Consider the following 3,627-nt stretch of genomic DNA (forward strand, 5'->3'; position numbering starts at 1 on the left):
TCTTGAGTATTATCAATTATTTGAATTGTAAAAATAATATGATATGAATGAATTATCATTGATAATACTATGAAATGTATGAATGAATTTACTGATGAATAATGATCATAAAGAGAGAATGAGATATGTTATAAGAGTTTATGATTATTTAAATATCAAAAATGATGGATCCTAAGTAAATATGATAGAATAGAATAAAAAGAAATAAACAAATTAATTATATCACATTGTGTATTTCATCATTTAATTTCTCAAATATAATACAATTTAGATAGAAAACATGATATAAAATAAATCAAACAATGAAGAAAATATTACAATTGAGAAAGAGAAGAAAGATAAGTCATTATTCAAATTAAAATTCATTGATGATTTTTTATTTTTTAGTTGATAAGAACATGATAAATCATAAAAAAGAACATAATAGCAATCACTCTCAAAATATGAAATAACCACAACATACAAAACAGTCATAAATGTTTGATAATAAAATAATTTGAAGAAATGATAAAGATGAATTTTATCAGAAAGAAATGAGTAACAAGAAATTTGAAGGAAAAACAAAGAAATAATATGAATAAATAATAAAACAAGTTTAAATGATAGAAGATATACATTATAATATTAGTATAGTATTATGATGATAACTAAAAGTTGAATGAACAAGGAAAGAGAAATGTTGTTTGTTAAATATGATATTTTATAAAAAAAATAGGAAAGTATTAATAATTGATATAGTGACATTATCAGTACAATGATAATGTATGCATAAACATTGACTACATCATTGAAAATCACTAATTCAATTCTTTTTAAATAAACAACACAAATAATATAAATAAACAAAAAGAACAAGAGAAATGAGTGAGTTTATTGAAACAATTCAATGATGATGTAATTGACATATTCACAGAAGATAATTCAATATGATGTTATAATTTCATTAAGTTGTGTAAAATTGAATATTATCTTCATTACATCAATTATCAAGTAATCAAAAATCAATAAAATTAAAATTGAGATTAACAATAAGAATTGATTACATTTAAATGAAATATTGAATTAATTTAACACAAATACAATATATTTCAATCACAAACAAAAGATAAATAATATAGAAAATGAAATAAAGAAAATACATAAAATAAGAATAAATAAAAAAGAAAATAATAAATTAAAATATCAATCAAATAACAAACATATATAAATAAATAAGTACAAATAAAGAATGAACAATGAAATGAATAATAAAATAAATAAGAATTAGTATAAATTAAAACAACTTAAAAGTGTTATTCAACTTAAATAATAAAAAAGTAAATAAGAAAGATTAAAAGAAAAGATGATGTAAATAAATAATTAAAAGAAAAATGAAATATATTAACTAAAGAATAAAATAATAATAATAATAATAATAACATAATAAAGAACAATAAAATAATAATAAATAAGAAGAATAAGAAATATAACATAATAAATTGTAATGATTAATTCATTATTATTAATTTCGTTATTCTTTATTCTTTCAAATAAAATTAAATTAATAAAGAAATAAGTTAAATTATAAACATTCATTATTATTTAATAGTAATTAAAATATTCTTGTTAATTAATTTTCAATAATTTTATAATGACTTGAAAATATTCTCAAATATAAAAATATAACAGAGTAATAAATATACATATAATAAATCAATAACTCAAAATAACATATTAAAAAACAAAATAACAAGATATAATTGAAACGAACAATATCTATTAATTAATGTTATAAACTTTAAACAATAAATTAGAGTAAATGAAAGTGATTAAAGTAATGAATTTATTAACACCTTTTGATTATGTTAAAACATCAATTTAAAATAACTCAAAACAAATTAGAGTAGATAAAATGATTTTTTTTCAATATATTATTTGTTTTATAAAATAAACAATACCAAATAAATTACATGAAAATATAATATTTTATTTATTTATTAAAGTTTAACATAGATTAAGAACTAAGTTAGATGAATTTAATTGAAGAAAATATTTCAAGAAAAAAAAGAAAGAGTAAATCAATACAAAATGTTATAAAGAATAATAAATAAAAAAGAACGTCAAATATATGAAAGAAGTCGAAAAATATTAAAACCAAGTAAATATTTTTTATAAAAAAAGAAACAATTTAAATGCTTCTTTCAAATAAATATATTAACTACCAAAGAAAATGTTAATAAAATGAATGGAGCTCATGAAAAATAATATAGGTAAATAATAAAAATAGAGAAAGTAAGAATAAATTAATAATATTTAAATGAAACAGATAAAAGAGAAACACAAGTAATGAATATAATATTTATTGGATTATTAATTAGTTTTGTAATGTCTGAATCAATAATCATTACAACATTGAAGAGTTCTGATGGACATACTATTACATTTAAAAATATTGAATTTGGTAAATGTTATTATACTGGAACAAGAAGTTCAGATTATTATACTCATAGGGGTAATAATATTACAATTTCACATTACACTTCATCGTCAACATGTACTGGAAACAAAAATGAAACTTTTGTTGATATTAATGATAAAGAAATAAGAAAGTTCTGTAATCAAGAAGCAAATTGTAGTATTGAAATTAAAGAAAAACCATATTATATTGGATATATTAGTTTTGTTGAAGATGATGATCAGTGTTCTAACCATAACAATATCTATGCAACATATTTAACAAACACATGTGCTAAATATGATAAAAACTCAACAGTTTATTCTATGTTAAAAGTAGAGAATGGGTCGATGTATCACAAATTTTATTCGACTGAGAAATGCGATGAACAAAAAAGAGTTGACGCTATAAAGTTATGGGAATGTGGATTATGTGAAAATGGTATTATACACAAATGTGAAAATAAAACTATAAACCCAACAGATGAAAAATCAAATGATCACTCAGAAGCATCTAACAACCAAGAAGATAGTTCTATGAATCAATCAGATGAAAAATCAATGAGTCCCTCTGAGGAAGAATCAAAAAGTTATTCAGAAGATAGTTCAAACCATAACATAGATGGTGCATCATTAACTATTCTCTCTCTTATTGGAATGATGGTTATGTTATTTGTTTAACTAATGATAGTTTTATTATAGTTATTCTCATTTTATGTTTAAGTTTATATAACGAACAATTTTTCAACTTGTTGTTCATTTAGTTTAGACATTTTTTATTCAAACTAAAATAATAAATACCAAATATATATTGTAATTTTATTTTCTTATTTTTAATACAATTCATAAACCTTTTTCACTACAAAGAATCTAACAAATTATATTATCATTATTACTAAATAACATCATTAGTTTTAATAAAAAAGGCAAACAAAACATAAACATTCAAGAGGATATAGAAGAATCATAAAATTGGTAAAAGAATGCAATGAAAAAGTAAATAAGAAGTGAAATAAGAAGTGAAGAATGATTAAGGAAAATATGAGAAAATGTAATAATAAAGATAACACAAATAAGAAATATAGAATTATAATAATAATAATAATAATAATAATTATAATAATAATAATAATAATAATAATTATAATAATAATAATAATAATAGAAAATGAAATTGATGGGAAAAATAAGGAA

The 3,627-nt window shown here is 19.1% G+C and overlaps 1 protein-coding gene across 1 annotated transcript, besides 10 other annotated features; it reads left to right on the forward strand.

Annotated features, from left to right (window-relative positions):
• Positions 1-686: 686 nt before the first annotated feature.
• Positions 687-714: a sequence feature (AT_rich).
• A 435-nt stretch (positions 715-1,149) lies between these two features.
• Positions 1,150-1,260: a microsatellite.
• Positions 1,261-1,348: 88 nt separating this feature from the next.
• Positions 1,349-1,384: a sequence feature (AT_rich).
• A 6-nt stretch (positions 1,385-1,390) lies between these two features.
• Positions 1,391-1,460: a microsatellite.
• A 1-nt stretch (position 1,461) lies between these two features.
• Positions 1,462-1,632: a sequence feature (AT_rich).
• Positions 1,633-1,886: 254 nt separating this feature from the next.
• Positions 1,887-1,981: a sequence feature (AT_rich).
• Positions 1,982-2,138: 157 nt separating this feature from the next.
• Positions 2,139-2,159: a sequence feature (AT_rich).
• Positions 2,160-2,276: 117 nt separating this feature from the next.
• Positions 2,277-2,298: a sequence feature (AT_rich).
• A 27-nt stretch (positions 2,299-2,325) lies between these two features.
• Positions 2,326-3,114, forward strand: EDI_005870 (uncharacterized protein; the record flags this gene model as incomplete). The annotated part of the gene is made up of 1 exon (XM_001736001.1): positions 2,326-3,114. One exon carries the CDS (start codon positions 2,326-2,328, stop codon positions 3,112-3,114), a length of 789 nt encoding a protein of 262 aa, XP_001736053.1.
• Positions 3,115-3,204: 90 nt separating this feature from the next.
• Positions 3,205-3,272: a sequence feature (AT_rich).
• Positions 3,273-3,518: 246 nt separating this feature from the next.
• Positions 3,519-3,597: a microsatellite.
• The last annotated feature ends 30 nt before the right edge of the window (positions 3,598-3,627 follow it).

The sequence above is a fragment of the Entamoeba dispar genome, genomic scaffold, assembly GCF_000209125.1.
Source record: "Entamoeba dispar SAW760 scf_1105229459661 genomic scaffold, whole genome shotgun sequence".
NCBI lineage: Eukaryota > Evosea > Mastigamoebida > Endamoebidae > Entamoeba > Entamoeba dispar.